Source organism: Colossoma macropomum, unplaced genomic scaffold, assembly GCF_904425465.1.
Source record: "Colossoma macropomum unplaced genomic scaffold, Colossoma_macropomum, whole genome shotgun sequence".
In the NCBI taxonomy this organism is placed as follows: domain Eukaryota; kingdom Metazoa; phylum Chordata; class Actinopteri; order Characiformes; family Serrasalmidae; genus Colossoma; species Colossoma macropomum.
Window position 1 is genome coordinate 12,306,716 of NW_023494795.1, and position 21,365 is coordinate 12,328,080.

The window sequence follows — 21,365 nt, forward strand, 5'->3', positions numbered from 1 at the left end:
GTCCATTCATCATAAAACTCATTCAGACTATGCCAAAAACTGCAAAACGACGAAGTTCTGCTCCCAGAATTAACAACACTTTTACTTGATTCAGGGTTTAGGCTACTCTACACACCTCTGCTTTAAACACACACTCACAGACAGACAAACTCTAAGAATGCATCCCATTCCAAACACATTTAGGCACTTGTGTCTTGTCGGGCCAGAGGGCGTGGGTGATTATCATTCAGGTGGAGCGGCCGGCTGCTCCGGCTGGGCCGTTTTGGAGGACTCTGTGTTTGGTCTCCCATCCAAAAGGCCTGGACTGGCCTGAGGAGCGAAGGAGGGTGGGAGGGATCGATTTGATTCTAATCAGACCATGAAAAGAACATGATCTAACTGCTTTCAGTTGGGGGTACGTTTCTGGCCCACACCTCTATTTGCTCTCCCTCTTTGCACTCGTCATCCTTTCTTTCCCCTCTCTCTCGCGCTTTCTCTTTCTCTGTCTTCCTCTCCTTTAAAAACACAATGTAGCTGGTCGGCTCAAAAGGCCCTGAATGTCTCATTAATGACTTTGTGAATGCCGGGCTGGAGAGATTTGAGGAGGGCTTGGAGGAGAGGGGAGGAGAGGAGAGTGTATAAAATTCCGGGGGTGGTCAGAGCTACTGGAGGAGGGCTGATCTCCATGGCAGCCTTCGGAAGCCTGAATGAGATTGACCCCTGCCATTGCATGTGCATCGGGCCACGAAGAGACAGCAAAGCTTTGACCGGGCTCACTCATGCTTAACGAGCACCATGTCAAAGGATGGGCTGGTGTGTCTCTGGCCCTAGTTATGTACCTGGTATTACACTCTTAGAAAAAACTGCACCTTTCTGGGTGTGAAGGCCGTCACTCTTCCGTACCTTTCAGTAGGGAACCATATTAGGCTGCAGTTACATATTTTTAGGTTGCATTGGTGTCATACAGCCTGTCTTCAGTCAAGCCTTTTTATTTCATTTTCTACTTAAAAAGTTATAAAGATGTATAAATGTGCAATTTCCCCCCCAAGAAAGTGAATGTTAAAAGTCAATAAAGGTGCACAAATGAAACTTAAAGTCCATGTTATAGCTTGGACAGTACATTTACATTGTTTCCACCTTGGTGGACTTCAACAGGACAGTACCATTTTTTAACAGTGTAAAAGTTTTTTTACAAGTTGTGAAAGCTTGAATCAGCTCTGTTTTTCCTCTTTTATTGAGTTTATTTCTGACAGTATTTTGTTTTTGTTTTGTTTTTGTGTTTTTTTTCTGCGGCTACTCCTGTGTCTACAACTATGTCCACGTTTTTGTCTCTGTGATCTTCCTCTCTCTAAGTTAATCTGAGTTAAACCTCCCAGTTCCATTCAGATGTTCATGTTATCAGTGTACTCAACACGGCATTGAAGGTCATGGGTCAAAAGTAATAGGTGAAAGGTCAAGATATCACTGCCGTCTGACCTGAAATGGTCAACACTGGGCCAGTTACTGACTGTTTCAAACTATAATTTTTTGGAAATTTAGATTGGTGGCAAGTTCTCTTTTTGAGCACACATTGATAAGGCAATGATAAAACTTATACTAAAGTATTTATACTAAGTATTTATATTAAGACAAAGTATTTTTATAGTAAGAAAGCTTGTTTTTTTCTGGAGAATGTAGAAAATAAGTTGTTTATACAACTACTTTTATCAGTAGTGGATAATGGTGATATAATCAATATAAAAACAGCTTCTTTAATACTGAAATTTTTGTTATTTATGACTGCTGTTTATTACAAAAACCTTTCACTATTAATTGCCCTCCAAAGTTTTTATGTAGAAGGCTATATTGTAACGGTTCCAGCCCTACATTACGTCTCTGCTTATGTTAAGAATGAATGAAAACTCACCAGACGTAATAATTGTCTGGTTCTGAATGTGCCATTCTTATTAATGGGATTTGGTACAGCACTTTTGTGTTAGAGTGGCATGACTTGTCAATTGGTTTGGGTTAAATCTTCAGTTTAAGTTACTTCCTAGTTATTTATAGTCAATTTAAATGACTTTTAATTAAATAAATAATTTAAATCTATTGTAATCCTGCCTCTTTTATTGTTTTTACACTACTTAATTTTCCTTTACTCTTGGTATTTTATGGTGTACTTTTAATTCAGTTTTATGTCTTACAATGTCCCACTGTAATGGCCCACTCAGTGGCCCATGCCCCTGTAGAAATAAATAAATTTAACTAATCTATTTTAGTTTATCCAGCAATATATGCCTCTAATAAGCAAACAACTTCCACTGTATGAACACGAGTTAAATACACATATTTGGAAATCATAAATATGCCTACAGATTAAATGATACAGACAGAGCGAATGCGGAGAGAAACTCATAGTAAAATTCAGGCTCAGGCAGGTGGTGGGACGCCCCTCGCACGCGCGTCCACATTAACACGCTCGACTTGAAGTTCCCATAATTCATTGCAACAGGCAGGTGAGGGGATACAAATTCTGGAGAGAGGCAGAGGGGGACGGCAGCACCGCAGCTTGCATACAAATTTCCCTCCCCAACCCCCTGCACACATGCACACACACACACACACACACACACACACATGCCTCACACACCACACATACATAGACCCCGATGGTCTGAAACGACACAAAGGAATAGACACACTTGAACTTCTCTTTAGCGCTGGTCAAACAAGGCAGGGAGAGGCGCAGTCTAGCGCCTTTACAACGGCCCTCTTCTCTCTTTCTGTACGGAGCCACCATTAAGGCCCTCCGGCCTATTTATGACACAAGTAACCACACATCCAGCACCATCAACAAAAACAACAGGAAAAAACACCTTAGGCAGAGGTTTCTGTTAAACTTCTCAGGCAGCGCTAAAAAGGCCTGCTCGAGCCCCCGGTAAAGGAGCAGAGGGCTTGTCTTTGATAATTTAATTAGTCCTTTTTCATGCAACTATGCGAAGAGCACCCCAAACCACAAAGTGTTTTTTTTTCCTTGGAAATTAATTGGCTAAGCATAACAATCCTAACAGGCCTGCTTTTCTAGAGGTGAGGAAAACAGCAGCTCAGGCTTCGGGCGCGTCGTGGTTAAAAGGCCGATTAGATTAGTTTAGCCGTTTTAATGGCGCTAGTACTCTATAAAGGGCTAATTATTGCACAGTGTGGTTGTTGTGATACTAAGAATTTAAGACTGTAAGTGTGTGTGTGTGTGTGTGTGTGTGTATGTGTTGACAGAGTAGCTAGTGTAGTATAAACTTTATACTATTATGCACTCATCTCTTATGTCTAGCTGGTGGGGGGGTTAGGAGAGAGTGAGTGGGGCAGTACTTATTCACTTTCATATAGTGGTTGAGTGTGTGTTTGTGGGTGTGTGTACACTACAGTCGTGCAGAATTACACTGTTAGAAATAAAGGTTCTGTGAAGGTACACTTTTTATTTAGTTTATAAAGGTATAAACAATGTAAATGTTCCCTCAAAGGTACAACAGTGGATTTAAGGTCCACTTGTGAACCTTAAATACGTTTTTTTCCAGATGAAAAGTACATATTTGTAACTTAACCTAATGTTTTAAAACAGAACAATACAATAAAAAGCCTGGAGACGAGACGGGCTGTGTGGAGTCAGTACAACTTAGAAAATATCATTTTAATGGATTATGTTGCAATTATGTTCCCTGACTAAATGTACTGAGATGTACCCTTGAGGGTACCACCCCAGTGACAAGAGGGGTGACAAGATACCTTTATTTCTGAGACTCAAGTCTAGTACTGGGTTAACCATTCAAAGTGGTGGTATTTGAATATTGAAGCCAGTATTCAGATATTTGTTATGCTTCAAAACAAAAAAGAGAAAATATAAAAAGCCAAGAATTTTATGTCTTAACAGCTCATATTTGTCAATAAGTATGTATATAATATTACACTTTTCTACTATAAATCACAAGTGCCTTATCATCAACCATCGTTATCCTGTGCTGCTCTGTTCATTCCTGAACTGCTTAGTGAAGTAAGCTTCAAAGAAGAGGCCCACAAATACACATTGAGTTAACGGAGCTTAAGGTCCATGTAAACACAGAAGGCCTTAAATGACCTAATAAGCCATTGCGCAACAAGTATTGGTGACAACGGGAATGTAAATAATACACAATACCAAGTTACGCTCATAAACATGTAAATATTACAGTGTTCAGTGTGGTGCAATGTGATATCAGTGTTTACAGTGTGATGTAGTGACGTAGTGCAATAAAGAACAGTGCGATGCAATGCAACACATACCAGCGCATTACAGTATGTTGCAATGCATTAACTATCAACTTGTGTCATTTTCAAAGGCAAGACATCCCTGTAATGTGTTGAGATAGAGACTGAATTGTGATGTTGAAGCATAAATGTTACACACCAATGCAATATTAGTATTATCAGATTCATTTATAAAACAAAAGTAGCTCGTTTTTTGTATCATTGCCAAGTACTACCTACAGCAGTCCATTTGTTTCAAAGATACTATATGTAGCATATTTATGGAAAGTTATTCAAAGAACATTCTTGGCCTTAAAGTTGTTGGGTGGACAGTGCTGATTGTCTGCTAACAGGTCCAAACTTCTGTTACACACTTCTTCAACTTGAGAATAACCCACCCAGTTTGCATTGTAATCCATTTACATACTGAACAATAAGAGGTTAAAGATAAAGTGGTCCCTGTGTGAAAGCTCAGAGAAAATCTTCTTTTCTCACTTCTCAGTTTTTATTAGTACCTAAAGAAGGAAGGGTCACTTAGCCAAAACATGATGTTTATGTTATGTAAAAATGAAGGATCATAGGACAAAAAAGACACAAGCGGTAAAACAGTGTACATATGATTTTTTTTTTCATTCACAAAGCAAAAATACTTTTATTTTATACATATTTCACAGAGCAGAGACAGAGAAGAAACTATTACATAATATTAATAATAATAATTATTATTATTGTGGAATTGCTTTTACTAATAGTTATCTCCTCCATCCATTCTGTTTTTAAATGTTTCTTAAAAATATGTACTGAACTTAACTGCCTAACTGACTGATTGCAAAACTACACCTCTCAACATCTCTAAATGTCCAAAGAAGGAAAAACTGTGACAGAATTCATCAAAACAAACATGCAGTGAGAACGGCAGAGGTAGTGAATTAGTCAGAATTATTAGACTAAGAGATGGTGAAAAGGTGTTGCTGAGGAGCATATAATGTCTGGTAATGCTATTCTGATCATCTGAAAGGTGGTGTTAATTTTATTTCATTTTTGGAGATGAAAAAGTTTTGGGTTTAACTATGTGGAAGTCCACACTACCAACAGACAGAATTAGGCTGACTCAAAGGTAAGCTAAACTTTATCTGGGGTATGTTATTTACTAAGCATAATTTTAATATGATGTCTAATGATAAGGAACGTTACAGGAGAATGTTGGCAGTTTGCTAACTAGTTAGCTTTTCTTAATTAGTTACAATAACTTGATGAATCAATCAGATGTAATCAGGACTGTACAGTGCAGTGTAAAATGCTGTGAGTGAAGGTAAATATTAATGAACTAGGACAGTTTTTTAAAAGACCTTGTTTAAAAAGCTGACAAGTCTTCCTCTGCATAGGATGGCTTAGTGTCACGATTAACATGGTTTCCAGGATTCATTTCTCTTTGCTATCAGTTGGTCAACATGTATTCTTAAACATCGTGTTCCAAACATACTCCTCTGTGTGCTCCTGACTTTTCCTTTGTACTACTGAACTCTTTAGTCTGCTAGCACTGTTTAGTCTGTGTTATGGATGATACGAGGTGGCCTGAGCTGAATGTTTGACAGACATATTAACAGTAACTAAAGGAGGCAGGACTTTCTTAGAATTTAGTAAACTGTCAATTAAAAAAGATATAAGCTGTGTCCCAATTGAGGGGCTGCGTTCTTCAGAGGCTGCATTTGAAGGCCGATTACGTCACAGCGGCGCGACTAGGCAGTCCCATTTTGAAGGCTCCTTCATATGTGGCCAAGAAATGTGTCCTTCTTTTCCATGGCACGAAGGATCCAACAGGTGGATCCTTTGTCAGCCAACATATCCCAACGTTCACTGCGTGCCGGCAAGGATTCGGGAACATGGTGGCGTCAGCAGAGGAACAAACAGCAGGTGAGGAGACACTTCTAAATGTAAGGATTCGGTTTAAACTGAGCTAACGATACAAATGTTAAAAAAAGCCAAAGCAAAACGTACGGTAACATTTTGTTTCGTTTTAGGGAGCAAGGAGCATCTCCAGCTCTAATAAATGAAAAAAAATTCAAAACTAAAAGGTTTCTGGCTCCATCTTTAAATAACTTTAAAAAAACTTGACTGGAGCAGCGTTCCGTGATGCAATGGTAAGAGCGAGAACAGTGTGCTGTGACACAAACAGAAAATCCACCATAGAGCAGACGGTTTCATTTCGGTTCAGTCTTTGCGGGTCTAGAACGCGTCCTTCGAAGGATGCAGCCCCAGATTTGGGACGCATCTATAGAGTTCCACAATTTAGAGGCATTATAAACATGCAGGTGCTTCAGTGTTTTCTTTCAGAACCGGGGCCATATATGCTGCCTTTTTCCATCACATTCCCCTCTGTTGTGAATGTGATGATGAAGATGGAGAGAGCAGAGTAGTAATAGAGTGCTGATAGTTAAGCTGATGTAAGCCTGCATTACTATTACATTCTACAGATGGCTCCAGAAAACAGGGCCTGTGTATGCTGACCTGAGTTCCAGGCCTTCCTGAACAAGGAAATGTATGCTTATGCATACAGAATACAGAGGACATCACAAATATACTCAGTCATGATAGCATTCCTGAAAAATGAAGCCAAATGACTAAAGAAGTGTGAAGGACTGTGGAGAGATGTAAAGAAGAAAGGCCAACTGATGCCTCCATCATCAACAAAATGGGCTCTGGATGGCTGGGCCCCAATTTACTCCAAAGTCTTGACAGCTGCCACCCCCCTACACTACCCCCACTCACCCCACACCATCTCCTCATATAGCAGTCCAATCAGTATAGCTGTAAGTGGCACATTAGAGAGAGCACGGCCAAGAATGTCTGAAAATGCCAACACAAACTCAATTACGACGTGCGACTTTGCTCATCCAGAAATAAAGCGATGAGGACTGTGTGGGGGGGTTGCCATTAAACAACCAATCTCCCCCTACCAGCGCCTCCTAAGTGAGATGCCATTCTGTTGTTTGTGAGTGTGTACGTATGAGAGAGAGACACTATGATGAACATCAGCATAATTGACAGGAACACTTCTCTCACGCAGTGTCGCGATTTGCCCAATCAATAGTTCATCTGCACACGAAAGAGTGTTGAGAAAAAGGATTCATCAGAAAAATGAAACACGAATGCGCATCAAAGTCTGCTGAGTTGGTGTTTGTGAAACTCTTGATGCTTCAACTTGTCTGGACAGTTTGTGTCATTATGGAAACTGCACTGGCCTCTGAGATCCTGCAAGAGCCTAAACACCATTATAGAGTGTGGATTTGGTTTTATTGTGCTTTACTTAGATCATTTCTGCTTTTGGAGGTTTTACTATTAAAAATCCCATCACTTAATTACTTTACATGACGTTATAAAATCAATTCACTGGAGACTGTAATTTACACTAATCTTACAACAAAGATTCCTTAATGGTTCTTGGACATATTGTACTGTGCAGCGGTCAGAGACTACCCCTCATTATTTAATTTTCAGTCTAAACACCCATTTTCCCCCATTATTCTTTTTCAGGGGCTATTTGTGAGGAGATTAGACAAAAATTAAAAGCTGCCAAGAAAATTGGACTCCTAAGACCACCAGACAAACAGCACTAAAAGCTTTCATCTTTGAAAGAGAGGAGAAAATCAAGCTGCTTCAGATCTGAATGGATCTACAGGTGTTTCTGTCCATCCTTCCACTGTGAGAAGACAACTCAACACTATGAGTCTGAAATGATGTGTAGCTGTCAAGAAGCTCTTATTGAGAAAAGGAAACAGACAAAAAAGAAGAAAATTTGCAGATCAAACAAAGGACTGACCAACCCAGAGTCCAGTCCTCAACATCACTGAATCACCTGAAATCACCTGAAAAATCACAGGCTGTAAAGAAAGCAAAGAGTTGTGTGATTTTCAGTTGAATAAATGTTATCTGCTAATCCTAATCCTAACAATGACACTGAGAAATAAATAACCATTTTGATGCACAGTACTGTGCCTTTGTAAAACCTTACATATGGAAGTGCTTTAATCTTTAGAAAAGGTCCTTCAGGCTTGAGCCATCTACTGAAAGGTTCTGTGGGGAACCAAAACTGGTTCAAAGTTACCCTTTTTGATATCTTTATTTTGGAGAGTGTAGCCATCTTTATTTCCATCTATTCCTAGAGCTCAAGCTAAAGAAACTCACTTTCTCTGTTGCTAAACAAGAGAAAATAGTGTCTAATCAGTTGTTTACTTGTTAAAGGGTATTTTATTGTTTATGTTGAACATATGGAAGTCCACAGAGGCTATGAGCTGTGGCTATAATTTTCTGAATTATTATCTTGAGATAACGAGTTAGTTATCTTGTGATCTCAGGATAAAAACTTTGTCATCTTGAGATCACAAGATAATTAACTCGTTATCTCAAAAGAATAGTAACTATATGAATAGTAACTTTTAATGAAAGTGCTTACACATATTAAAGGGCCCATATCATGCAAAACCAAATTTTCCATTTTGAATAAAACAGTTTGGTTGTCAAGCACTGTGTTTTGTTTGTTTTTTTGTTTTTTGTTTTTTTATTAAACAAAGTTTCTAATGTACTATTCACCTTCCAGTCATTACAGTCGATATGTAGAAGCTGCAAAAACAGCATTGTTTTTGTGATGTCATTAAAAACCAAACCATTTACAACAGTGGTCATCAACCCTGGTCCTGGAGATCTACCTTCCTGCAGAGTCTAGTACCAACCACAGTCTACCATACCTGCTCCAGCTAATTAACTTCTTCAGAAGCCCTTGATTGGCTGGATTGGCTGCATTAGTGGGGTGGGGCAGGGTTGGGGCAGAATGTTTGTTAAATGCAGGCTGAGGCTAAAAGGAAAGCAGATCTCCAGGAGGAGAGTTGGTGACCACTGATTTACACAAATTGGCCTATTCAGCCTTCAGCAGTTTAGCCTAGCCCGATCATGGTTAGGTTATAAAGAGTGTTTCAGACCTGAGACTTTTTCAGTGAGGCACAGTATAGGGTGGCCAACCAGAACAAAGCTCATTTGCATACATCAGTCTTAAAGGCACAGTAACAAAAACAGCCTGTTTAATTGTAAGGGGTAAAGGAAGGTTAGAAAATAGCCATGTAAAAGAAGTTATGACTGTTTTTGTTACATAAAGAACGTAAAAACATAAAAAAGTGAACCTCAGGGGGGAAAATAAAATCCAAGAAAAATGTAGGATATGGGTCCTTCAAGTTAATGTTGTAGTTACTGTGCGTTTAAGAGGAATATACATAAAATATCTCTATTTTAATTGGCTGCTTTGTATTATTGTTCAAAAAAACAGTCTGGGATGAAACACTTCTTATACCTTCAGTGCGAATAGGAGGGGCTAAACTGCTGTAAACTAAATGGATATATGTAAATGTAAATTACCTTTGTGACATCACAAAAACAGTTCATTAAAAACAGGCTGATTTTGCAGCTTAATTTCCATATATGTATTGTGTGGACTGAGGAGTGAATGGTACACTGGGAAACTTTAACATGTTAATGTGTTTACATAGAATATCAAACGCTTTTACTTAAAATGTTAGTTTTTAATGATCTGGCCCTTTTAAATGTTGCCGGTATGCGCTAAAATATTAAAAGAATATATCATAATATATTGTTGGGTTTTCATTTTTTATTTTGTTTTGTTTTTTTTGTATGTGAGTGTTATATATTTATAGATTTGAGACACATAGTGGCAGTTGCATTGCCTCAATGGCATGGCTCTGCAAACAGATTTGTTTATAGCAAGAGGGATCAGAGCAAAATACGTAGCCTATAAGACCAATTAAGAGTGTAACCTTATGAAGCACATGTCATGCAGTAAAAGCAGAATCAGTGCACAGCCTGACTCAAGGCTTCCTCCATGACCCTCAGATTAAAACCCTATACATCTACTGGACCTTATTCCAGCCACTCGAGCGAAGCGCAATCGGTGTAAGGGCTGGTTCATTTTCCTCCTCGCCCAAGTGTTCGCCAAGTCGTTCGGAAAGCCATGTAGGGCTAGTAGAGATGCAGGCGCTCTAATAAGGTGATGAGAGAGGGGGGCAGACCTTTTAATGATGTTGGATACTGAGAGGAAGGAAATAACAGGGGGAAAAAGCACAGCGGCATTGCATTCAGCATGGCCGAATCTGTCCGTATTTATCTTGTTAAATTTCTTAATTGCAGCTTACAGTTTAGCCTCAGCACTGGGCCTCCACTTTTTTACAAGCAACAAATTCTGGGCCCTCACACATATGAAACACAGACCATGCAGCAAAGGCCTGGGGGTTAAATTAACTCTAACAGTGTTGAATTAACTTTCACATTGTTGAGTTCACACCTGAACTGTTGGGTGAACAGTGTTTATCTATGAAGCTTAATTGCTGTATTAGCTCCTACTGTGTTGGTGTTGAATTAACTCTAACAGTGCTGAATTAACTCTTCCAGTGTAGGTGTTTAATTAACTTTTCCAGTGCTAAATCAACTTTTTCAGTATTGGTGTTAAACAAACTCTTCCAGTGTTGGATGATCTGTTACAGTGTAGGTGTTGAATTAATTCTAACATTACTGAATAAACTCTGACAGTGTTAGATTAACTTTTCCAGTATATATGTTATACTCTTATATATATGTTATATATGTATACTCTTACAGTGTAGGTGATAAATTAACTCTTACAGTGCTAGATTAACTCTTACAATGTTGACCTTGAATGAACTCTTCCAGTGTTGGATTGACTCTTCCAGTGTAGATGTGGAATGAACTCTTACAACACTAGATTAGCTCTTACATTGTAGGTGTTAAACAAACTCTTCCAGTGTTGGATGATCTGTTACAGTGTAGGTGTTAAATTAATTCTAACATTGCTGAATAAACTCTTACAGTGTTAGATTAACTCTTCAAGAATATGTGTTATACTCTTATATATGTTATATATGTATACTCTTACAGTGTAGGTGATAAATTAACTCTTACAGTGCTAGATTAACTCTTACAATGTTGACCTTGAATAAACTCTTCCAGTGTTAGATTGACTCTTCCAGTGTAGATGTGGAATGAACTCTTACAGCACTAGATTAACTCTTACAGTGTAGGTGTTGAATTAACTCTAACAGTGCTGAACTAACTATCAAAGTGATAAATTAACTCTTACTTGGATTAACTTTTGTGTCATCCAGTGTTGGATTATCTGTTCCATTATCTGTAGATATGGAAGAGGTACTACATTTTCTCCTGCAGTGTTAGTTTTAAATTAACTCTTACCATGTTGGATTTAATCTTACAGTGTTAGTCAATTAAATCAAATAGTGCTGGATTAAGTCTAATGGTGTATAATGAATTCTTACATCAACTCGTACAGTGTTGAATTATTTTTTTTTTAGTGTTGGTGTTGTATTAACTTTCATTGTGTTGAATTTATTTTTGCAGTACAGTATTTGCTCTTACAGTGTTGGTGTTGAATTGATTCTAACAGTGTCTTATTAACTCTTACAGTATTGCATTAACTTAACTTACAGTGTTGGATTTAATATTAGTCACTCAGTGTTTGTTTGTGCAGCAGCTAGATGTATATGAACACCTCAGGGGTTAATGGAACACAGCAAGAGTTAATCCAGTTCGGTAGATATTGATTCAGCCCTCTAGATTCAGTCTTGAGCATTCTGCTGTGCCCTAACCTACCACACAGAGTTCAAATGCCCTCACTCAGCCATTGCAGCCAAAAAAAAAAAATCCTGTGTGTGGCTCAGGCCTTTTTGCATAAAAATTCAATCATTCATTAAGACATAAATTAGATTTTGACACACATGAGGAACCCCCCTCCCTCCCTCTATCCTAAACGATGAGATGGAGTGCAGCCACTGCAGCTGCTATTCACATGGAGGAGATAACTGGCAATGAAAAGTCACTCTGCGCCATTGTGCTGGATGGGGGATCATTGTTCATTTCTCCCGCTGCCTGTTGAAGACTACATTGAGAACCTGAGTGTTTCCTTTCGGTTTTGGGTATTCACCGTGTGTTGCTTGGTTACTGGGGTGAGGGGCGGAGGAGGAGGAGGAGGAGGAGGAGGAGGATGGCCCGCGGGCTGCCCCCAACCAGACTCAATGCAACTTTTGTAAGGAGGCGCTGATACAAGTTAACGAGAACAAAGCATGATGGACTTCTCCATGGTGGAGCTCTATACCGTAACCCTGATCCTGGCTGTGGATCCACTGTCCCGTCAGAGAATGGTCTCTAAATGGAGCTTGAGCACCTGTAGATACAGGCCAGAACATTTTTCTGCACTTGTCATCCAAGCTGAACCATTTCTCTTTGGGGTACCAAATGGGAGCTCCTGCTTGGGAGAAGGAGAACGTCAGTGGTCCAAGGTCCTTTGGATTGATACCATAGATGAGCCACTTTTAGTTCTCTAAAGAGCCTTTAAGTGGATGGGCCTTTAAAACCACTCAACTGTAAGGTTCTTTAGGGCACCAAAAGTGGTTCTTCTATAACATTGCTCCATTTTGGCAACTTATTTATAGTCTAAGAAAGAAGTCTGTAGTTCTCTGATCCAGGCTTTGGCTTTGGTGTAAGAAGAAAGCTAGTAGTCCTGCCCTTCGAAGCAGAATGGAAAGGGATCCGCACAGATCTCCCCTTAAAAGGAGTCGTTTTCCCCTTGAATTATGAAAGCAGTGGTCTAGGTAACAGTGTGAGCGCAGTACCCGACGGCTTAAATCCTCTTAAACCCTTCCACGTGGCCCGGCTAGTCTCAGCAATTAGGCCTCATTACAGCCTCATAAAGGCTCTCGTTTGCGGGATTACTTCATAGACAATGAAATTTTATCAGTGGGGGTGTACAAAAAAAATATTGGAAGAAATAATGATGCTGAAGCTGGGACGGTGTGATGTGGGCGCGCGCCACACATCATTTCCGCCTGGGTTACCTTCCTCCTCCTCCCTTCCTCCTCTCTCTCTCTCTCTCTCTCTCTCTCTCTCTTTCCCTCTCTCTCTCTCTCTCTCTCTCTCTTTCTCTCTCTCTCTCGCCTCTCGTGTTACACGCCGCCTTTCCTCCATTACAACAATTACAGACGACTTGACAGACGTGTTTGTGTTTTTTCCTCTTCAGCTGAGCCCCGTTTTAAACTCCTATTCCATGGCGTTTAAGCGCGAGGGCCTCTGCTGATTTCAGCAATTAAACGCATATGAACGCAGGCAGCCTTTAGCACAACACACCGATGTGGAGCCTCTCTGCTCAAAAATTACCATCAGCCCACATTTATTCACACCTCAGTATCCACCAAAAGCCTTGTGAAGTATGGCTGCTTTGACTGTGCTTCACAGTTTAAGCATCTAAAGCCTTTAATGTACATAGTTTTAAAAAAATTCTTAATAGAGTCTCATTCATATACTGCATATTCTGACTCATATTGATATTATAATTTAGTTTCAACACCATCCTGCATGCCACTGTGTTTGCTTCGAATGAGTTTGGACAGTAATGCTAATGTTGCTAACTCTGAAATAAAATAAATAGATACAAATTAGCACAATGTAAATGATACTGTACTACTTGGTTGCTTCTTAGTTCCATTCATCCAGATTATCATGTTTGGTAGAGCTAGAGTGGAGTCTAATGGGACATCAGATCATATGGGACAGTGTGTTGGGTAATATAGGATAGTGTGTGATTTTATGGGATATTGTGCTATATGAGAGTGTGTTAGGTAGCCTATATTAGAGATAGTATGTTAGATGTTATGGGACAGTGTCTTTGTTAATATACATCAGTGCGTAATGAGACTGTGGCTTACGTTCATATGCTTAGCATAATAGGACAATGTGAGGTAATTTGTGACAGTGTATTATATGAGAGAGTATTACATAGCCTACATGTACAGTGTGTTTGGTAATAAAGCGCAGTGTGTTGGCTATTATGAGGCAGTGTGTTTGGTATTATGGGGCAATGCATTTGGTATTATTAATACAGTGTGTTATGTATTATGGTGCTGTGTGTTAGGTGTTGTGGTACAGTGTGTTTGGTGTGGTATGCTGTGTTTGGTGTTATGATACTTTGTATTTGGTGTTGTGGTATATTGTGGTTGGTATTATGGGGTAGTGTGTGGTATTTTGGGACAGTGTGTTAAGTAACATGGAGCGTTTTTTTTGGTATTATGAGGCAGTGTGTTATAATGGGTGGCGTGTTTGGGGCAATTTGGTATTATTGGATAATGTGTAATGTATTATGGTACTGTGTGTTAGGTGTTGTGGTACAGTGTGTTTGGTGTAGTACTATAGTGTATTTGGTGTTATGGAACGGTGTGTTTGGCATTATTGGACAGTATATTAGGTGTTGTGGCACAGTGTGTTTGCTGTTGTGGTAGAGTGTGTTTGGTATTACTGGGCGGTGTGTTAGATGTTGTGGTACAGTGTGTTTGGTGTAGTGGTACACACTGTAACTGTTTTAGGTGTTATGAGAGTGTATTAGGTATTATGGTACTGTGTGTTTGACATTATTGGATCGTGTGTTTGGAGTTGTAGTAGAGTGTGTTTGGTATTATTGATACAGTGTGTTATGTAGTATGGTGCTGTATGTTAGCTGTTGTGGTACAGTGTATTTGGTGTAGTGGTGCAGTGTGTTAGGTGTAATGGGACGATGTATTTGGTGTTATGGGACAGTGTGTTTGGCATTATTGGACAGTACATTAGGTGCTGCACAGTGTGTTTGGTGTTGTGGTAGAGTGTGTTAGGTGTTTTGGGACAGTGTGATAGACGTTGTAGTACAGTGTGTTTGGTAATATTGGTCATGTTATGTTGGTATGTTATGTATAATGGGTTGGGTTTTAAGGGACACGTTTTATGAAGCATATATATATTATGGGACAGAGTGTGTCTGAAACACACTATTTTTATTCAATTTTCCTCTAAAATGACGAGTAATTTACAGTATTTCCTTGTGCTTAATAGGAAAGAACACAGTGAACATCAGCCAAGGTTGTAAAAAGTGAGACTTTCTTAAGCTGTCTGTTCTCTGATGCCCCTACACCTGATGCCCCCACCCTGAGCCTCCTGTGCCCGTGCGGAGGCGCGCGCCGCTCCGTGTCTGGAGCTGAAGGCGCGAGGCTACAGATGAAAGTGGAAGCTCAACCCGCTGCTGACCCTCCTGGAGATCAAACCAGCTAATTATTGTCACAAGATGAGGGATTAACGCATTTCTGGAATAGCTGCGTGTTTATCCGGCCCGAGCTCTCCACAATAAACGCTTCCTAATTGAATCCTAATCGCTATCGAATAGCGCGCCCGAACTCCACCGCGTTTCATAAACCTTTAATTGCCGTTTGTGCAAACGGACCTGAGCGCTGATTAGGGTGATTGTGTGTAGGCCGCACAGTCACACGGTTTTAGGGCATTAAACCGCATTTTCACAAAACCCCTGCAAATACCCTCCACGAATAAAGGTGGATTTGTCTCACAAACAATACTTGGCAGAGAGCAATTTGTTTATGAGGCTTTATTGCTGCATAATTATCTAAACTAGAACTTCACAAGCTCTGCTGTATTTATTTATATATATATATATATATATATATATATATATATATATATATATATATATATATATATATAAATCACATTTTTATATAACGATGTGTAGCGTTCATCTGTTCTGTACACTAACAAATAAGGCTACGTTGTAGGTTGTGTAATGTGTTCTAAGTCAAAATATAAGCCCGATGACTAATATTATGACTATATACATACATACATATATATATTCTTATGTAGTATATATAAGTTTATACGTGTTATATGTACAGGTTTGTACACCCCTGGTCAAATTACATGTTTTGTTGATATTCTAAATAAAAATAAAAAATAAATCAACACGTTCTCCACAGAAAACATGCTTTAATATACATATTACATATATTCACATTTTCCTTTTACTTGCTGAGTTTAACATATTCCACACACACACAAAAAAAATAACAATAATAATTTTGCACAGGCCACATATTATATTTTATATGTTCCCCAATTGAGCAAATAAACAGTAATTGTGCATTAATGTGCAGAAAAGGTGTGAAAATACGTGATTTTCACTTAGAAAATCCATACAAAGTCTACATTGTGCTTTATATTCGTTGGATGTGGTAATAAATAAATAAATATATAAAAAGCTGCCTTGTTTGGTAGGACAGAGCTCCAGTGTTTATTCCGTAGCCAGCTTTAAAAAAAACACTGATCAGAACTCAGCAATGTGCTTGTCTGTAGGTCCTTCAGGCCCATCAATGTGTGAAGAGGCCACTGTAGGTATTTCATTGGCGCTGCTGTCATCAGCTCATCGTCATCATCATCATCATTATCACCATCATCATCATCCGCTGTTGTTGTGTGCCTATGAAGGAGCCTAGAGTCCGGACGGGCAGCGCTGTGATTGGTGGCGCGCGGGGGCATCACGTGTCTCGGGTCACCGGCGCAACTAAAGGCGCAGCGCTGGGAGCGCACGTGGGCGCCGTTAGGTCCGGCCCCTCTGTGGGCTCCCTTTTGTTGAAGCATCAAACATAAGCACCTTCCCTGCGCTCCCGAGGGTTTAGAGCGGAGCACAGAGCCCCGCGCGCAACGCAAACTGCAACAGCACCCTGGGCTCGAGCTACACCCCAACAACCAACAGCCCAACGCTCTAAACAGCATCATCACCATATTATCATCATCAGCAGCAGCAGCAACAGCAGCAGCAGCAGTAGTAACTCCAGCCGTTGTCGTTCCATCGCGCGCACTCCTGGATCCATCATGTCCAGGTCCTTCTACGTGGACTCCCTCATCATCAAGGACCCCGCAAGGCCCTCGGCCCTGAGCGAGCGCGCCGCGCACGACTTCCTGCTCCCTATCGGTGTGCACGCACCGGGCGCAGTCAGCGTGGGCGCGCCCGCATGCCCGTCACGGAAGACCGGCGCGCTGTGCGTGTGCCCGCTCTGCGTCGCCGCGCACGTCCACGCGCCCCGCTCCGGAGGCGGCGCCCTCGCGCTTCTCAAGGCTCCACCGGGCTTCGTGAGCGCCGACGCGCCGCCCTGCTGCCCCAGGCTCGCGCACCACCATCAGCATCAGGGGCCTGCGGTCGCGCACGCCGCCCACGGACACGCGCCTGTGTGCGCGCCCACAGCCTACGGCGTCACGGACCCGCGGAGGTACCACTGCGTAAGCCTCGGTAATACACCTGCTGCTTAATCCTTACAGCACTTTACAACACTCTAGGCTCCGCAGCTGCAGTGCTTAGATATATTACAGCTCATCTGTGTCTCTAGTTTGTTTGGTTATTATATATATTCTTTTATATTTATATATTGTATATACTTTTACTACTGGCTACTTTGCTGCCATAATGTACCCCATTAAAGGACTTTTATTATAGTTATAGTTATTTTTTTTTAATTGTACTCTTTGATTACAGTATAGTTACTGTAATTATTACAGTATAGTTCACTCACTTCTTAATAGGCCATATCCCGCAGCTTTTAATACGAGCTGTTCTGTATACTAATGTGTAATTAAAATGTGGTAATAAATCAAAACGGTGATGTTTTATTACTGAGGTAAACTCACAGATCTTTCCCCTCCTCTCTTGCAGGCGCATCGGACGGCGGCCCCGTGCAGGGCGGTAAGCGCATGCGCACGGCCTTCACGAGCACTCAACTGCTGGAGCTGGAGCGCGAGTTCTCCTCCAACATGTACCTGTCGCGCCTGCGCCGCATCGAGATCGCCACGTACCTGAACCTGAGCGAGAAGCAGGTGAAGATCTGGTTCCAGAACCGCCGCGTCAAGCACAAGAAGGAGGGCAAAGGGGCGCAGCGGGGCGCGCACGGAGCCTGCAAGTGCTCGGGGGGCGGCGGCGGCGGCGCGCACGGCCACGTGCACGGGCACGCGCACTACCCGCGCTCGGAGGACGAGGAGTCGATGTCGCCCGCGTCCGCCACGGAAGAAAAAGAGGCGTCGCCCGTTTAACGGGAATGGACAGAATGGACTGTGGTCATGCCGAGCAGCACTTAGTCTGTCAGAGGACCCTTAACGTGTCCAAACCCGGTAGATTCAGGACAAAAAAGTACAAACTACAGAAGGTTGTGATCTGGACTGGTTTTACTGCAGCAGGTTCAGTCTGTGTGTTTTCTTCATGCATCTTTTTCGACCTGGTCCTGTTGATCCATGTTTGACACATTTGCGCTCAGATCTGTTGCGCCTTGTAAATATGCCCACGTGTGGGTTTGCGTTGCATAACTAAGAAACTGTGATTTTTGTCTTTCCTCGCCTGAATTTTATGTGCATAATATGCAAAATGTGTATATTTGTATATTTATTTAAATAAAAAGAAACTCAATACGTGCGTAATTACGCACAGCCCCGTATGCATCCGTGCGTTTTGGAGTTTTGTTTCTCAGCGCAGTTGTAATGATGTGACTTCTACAGCCGTGATATTGTTTTATTACATCTCTCAAATATTACACACTGTTTAGGTACATTATTCTTGACCATTACAGCGTTTCAGTCTTAAAGTAATCGACCATGCACGCGCGCATTTGCGCACAATGAAAAAAGTGCACTGACTTTACTTGATTCAGATCCATATTGACTCAGTTCTTGCCAAAAGTGGATAAACGGGAAGAAAACATTGTCTTGACATACATAATGTATGTCATTCATGTGGAACCCAAGTACAGATTTGAATTAAAGTTGAACTGAACTGAAGACGTTTAACGTTAAAACGTTTTTGCTTAAGTCAGTGAGTGCATTTAATTTCAGAGGGATTAGTGTATTAATTAATGATGGTAATAATTAATTAGAATAATGAAATAGCAAGCAGTCCAGCATCAAAAGTGCTGATAAACATAGGAAAGATAACTATAAGGTAATCTTTCATTTGCAGCATTTAAACTAATTTTTCTTTGCATGCTGTTGCCGAACACATTCTATTTTTGATTGACTTGCTCTGATAGGTCTTTATCAGGGATCATCAAAAAGGGAGAGCACAAGTTTAAACACTGGAACCGAGACTTTACTGAAATGCACTAAAAACACAGGGAAAGATATGACATAACTGAAAGAAACTGAAGGAAATGCTGTTGCACAAATCACTTCACTGGAAATGCGAATGCAATTTAAAGATGCTTAAAATTACAAAGAGATAATAGACGAGCACACAGCGCACTATACGAGCAATTACTTCGCTATGAGTCCCCTCCACTTACGCTGCACATAGGAAGCCTTCAGACTTTCAGATGCAAATTTTATTGTGGCAAAGTCTTCAGATTTGAAGGCTATTGTAACAGTTCCTTGTGGCGAGAAAAGGGCTCGATAGAGGCGCTGCGCTTTTGAGCCTCTTCACAGAATTTTAACGACATCAGAAGTTAAGCTAAGTGTGACGTATTCAACCACCTGCTTTCCGTTATTAGTGCGCTGTTAATGGATTACACGATGGTTAGAGGTTTAAGGGCTTTCAGAAAAAAAGATGAAACGCAACCAAACAGGTTTCACCCCCAAAAACGGTTTTCCAGCCAAATCACCAACGCACGTCAGTACAATTGATCAATTCATGACTCCTCGTTGCTGTTTAACGGCAAGTCTGAGCAGAAATGGGTTGATAAATACAGTGGTTAAGTTTGCAAGACACGATTTCACCCGTTGAGCTCCAATAAAACAGTAACAGCAAAGTGCAAGTTTGAAAGGAAGTGAAAAGACTGGAGGTTTAAATGCCTGTTTTGGAGATGTTGCGTTTTGTGTCCTTCTGAAGGCTTATTTGTTAGTGTGTGGGCTCAGCCTGTATAATCATTTCACTCTTACGGTTTCCACTGGCTTTCCTCTCCAGCAGCTCGTGTTTGAAGGCCACAAAAGGCTCATGGAGGTTTTCTCTCCCACAGCCCAGGTGATGCTCTCCATAATGGAGCCCCCTGATCTCCGAGCCCCTGCTTTGTGCGCGCCTTTCACGCGCAGCCCGTCCCTCATGTTAAGTTCATCCAAAAGGACTTTAATTGCACTTTCTGTCCCACGTCGGTTGCTTATGTAGCAATTCCCTTCCAAAACCCACGGTGGGGGGAGAGTAAAAAAAAGGGCTATGAAGAGCTGGCCAAAGGCTTTGACAGGTTAGATTGTCCTGCCAGGAGCTCGCCTTTAGCCGGCGGACCCCCGACAGGGCCGAGCTCACAGAGGCCTTTCAGCGAGCTCGCACAGGGCTCCTTCCACAGCGACACAAGCATTTAGTCACTGTTTCATTAGGCACTATTTGAACCTTTCAGCTCGGGGCTAAATTGAAGGGGCAATGGCGCAAAAATGGAGGGATTACGCGGGAGGGACAGTGGCGAATTAGCCAACGCTTAATTTAACTCGTTCTCCGTGCGAGTTTGGGATCCATTCCTAATTGAGAGGGGAAGCAGGTGAAGTTTCTGTCCCACGCAGGTCCTTTTCAGAGCCGGGATAAATGGAGCCCTTTCACGTCCCGCTGGCGTTCGCGCATTACGCAGGGAAAGCCACCTAATGAATATATATTGAATTTCTTATTAATCGAATTAGACTTCGGCTCTCGCAGGTGTGAGAGAGTGAAAGAGCGCCGAACCATTTAAAACAGACTGACAAAGGAGTATTGCCTCTACATTTATATACACACAGGACACGGGGACTGATTATATATATATATATATATATATATATATATATATATATATATATATATATAAATTAAATAACAATAATCTTACAAACTGAAAATATTTCACTGTAACTGTAAATCATGATATATTGCCAAAGTATTTATTTATTTATTTATTTATTTACCTGTTTATTTGTTTATTTAATCTAAGATCTAAGTCTATCTATGTATGTTATGCAAGTATTTGGGCGCCTCTGGTCAAATAATATTTTTTTGTTGATTTTCTGATTACAAATTAAGTTAACAGACTCTCTACATAAACTTAAATATTGCTTGTTTAACTTACCAGTTTATGGAAAAATAATAAAACCTAAACACAGACCACCTTCTATGTTCTATTTTCTATCTATCTATATAAATATACATATGTAAAAGCGTTTATACCGTGTCCTGCAGGTCGATGTTATGGCATTTCTGTAACATCTCTAAAGCCCTTAAGGTCAAATCTTACATG

The 21,365-nt window shown here is 40.8% G+C and overlaps 1 protein-coding gene across 1 annotated transcript; it reads left to right on the forward strand.

Annotated features, from left to right (window-relative positions):
- The first annotated feature begins 16,828 nt into the window (after nucleotides 1-16,828).
- Nucleotides 16,829-18,513, forward strand: gsx2 (GS homeobox 2). Its single transcript, XM_036581484.1, has 2 exons — nucleotides 16,829-17,425; nucleotides 17,846-18,513. The coding sequence occupies exons 1-2, from the start codon at nucleotides 17,011-17,013 to the stop codon at nucleotides 18,217-18,219; spliced, it is 789 nt and encodes a 262-aa protein (XP_036437377.1). The 5' UTR covers nucleotides 16,829-17,010; the 3' UTR covers nucleotides 18,220-18,513.
- Nucleotides 18,514-21,365: the final 2,852 nt, after the last annotated feature.